Source organism: Octopus bimaculoides, chromosome 18, assembly GCF_001194135.2.
Source record: "Octopus bimaculoides isolate UCB-OBI-ISO-001 chromosome 18, ASM119413v2, whole genome shotgun sequence".
Lineage (NCBI taxonomy): Eukaryota > Metazoa > Mollusca > Cephalopoda > Octopoda > Octopodidae > Octopus > Octopus bimaculoides.
The window spans coordinates 10,790,805-10,792,180 of record NC_068998.1 but is presented as its reverse complement, the minus strand read 5'-3'; the positions used below and the strand labels follow the sequence as shown (position 1 = coordinate 10,792,180).

Genomic DNA, 1,376 nt, shown 5'->3' with positions numbered 1-1,376 from the left:
CAGTCATGGGGCACTGGCAACGATCTCGCTTGAAAGTCCTTACACATGCCGCGGTACTATTTAGTTTAGTACTTCTTTCAGCTTCACATTCTGTGTCCAAATGCAACCAAGGTGAACTTTACCTTTCAGGTGTCAATAAAATAATTGCCAGCAAAGTAATGGAGTCAATGTTATTCTCATGCCCCTTCCCCTAGAAATTGTTGGCTTTATGTCAAAATTACTTAGTTTAACACTAAGACAGTGGATTGGTAGTATTGTTACAGCATCAGAAAGACACATACATAGATATCATCATCATCATCATCATCATCGTTTAACGTCCGCTTTCCATGCTGGCATGGGAAGGACGATTTGACTGAGGATTGGTGAAACCAGATGGCTACACCAGCCTCCAATCTGATTTGGCAGAGTTTCTACAGCTGGATGCCCTTCCTAACGCCAACCACTCAGAGAGTGTAGTGGGTGCTTTTACGTGTCACCGGCACGAGGGCCAGTCAAGAGGGCAACAGCCATGCTAGATATATATACGTATATATACAACGGGCTTCTTTCGATTTCCGTCTTTCTAATTGACTCATGAGGTTTTAGCTCAAGGTGTCATGCAGTGAGACTGAACCCAGAACCATGTCATTGCTAAGTAAGTTTCTTAACCACATGGCCATACCTAAACCTGTATGTTACTTTTGTAATATTTCTTCCTTGTTTCTGCAATCTAAGAATTTCTTTGAATGTCTCCTTTTTATTCCAGGTCATCAATTTGTTATAATTAACATTCCATTGTTATATGAAAATAAGATGATGATATCCTACATGAAATACACAATTGTCGTTAACTGGTAAGGCAACCCCTATTTTGATTTCCCTCTTTGCAACTTAATAATGTCCTTCATTGTTTTGGGGTGTGCGCATATGTAAATGTACATGTGTGTGTGTGCATATCTAAATGTACGTGTGTTCGTGTATGTAAATGTATGTGTGTGCATGTGTAAATGTATGTGTGCGTGTGTGTAAATGTACGTGTGCATGTGTGTGTATGTGTATGTACGTGTGTGTGAGTATATGTATGTTTTTACAGTTCTATATTTAAGAGATGAGGAATTATTTACATTATTTACATTATCTACATTTGACGGATATTCGTCCTCATCTTGTTTGTTGTTAACACAACGTTTCGGCTGATATACCCTCCAGCCTTCGTCAGGTGTCTTGGGGAAATTTCGAACCTGGGTTCTCATTCCTATCGATGTTACTATTATTATTATTATTATTATTATTAATCAGGTCGCTGCCATGAATCGAACTCGGAACCTTGGGGTTAGTAGCCCGCGCTCTTAACCACTACGCCATATGCCCGTGGGCATATGGCGTAGTGGTTA

At 39.8% G+C, this 1,376-nt stretch overlaps 1 protein-coding gene across 1 annotated transcript in view; it reads left to right on the top strand.

The window, feature by feature from the left end:
- The window catches only part of LOC128249921 (dephospho-CoA kinase domain-containing protein-like), a 9,571-nt gene that overhangs the window by 5,702 nt on the left and 2,493 nt on the right, over nt 1–1,376 (top strand). Inside the window, exon 3 of the mRNA XM_052974534.1 lies at nt 589–836. Within this exon, the coding sequence (XP_052830494.1) occupies nt 589–836 (248 nt within the window). The remainder of the gene's footprint in view (nt 1–588; nt 837–1,376) is intronic.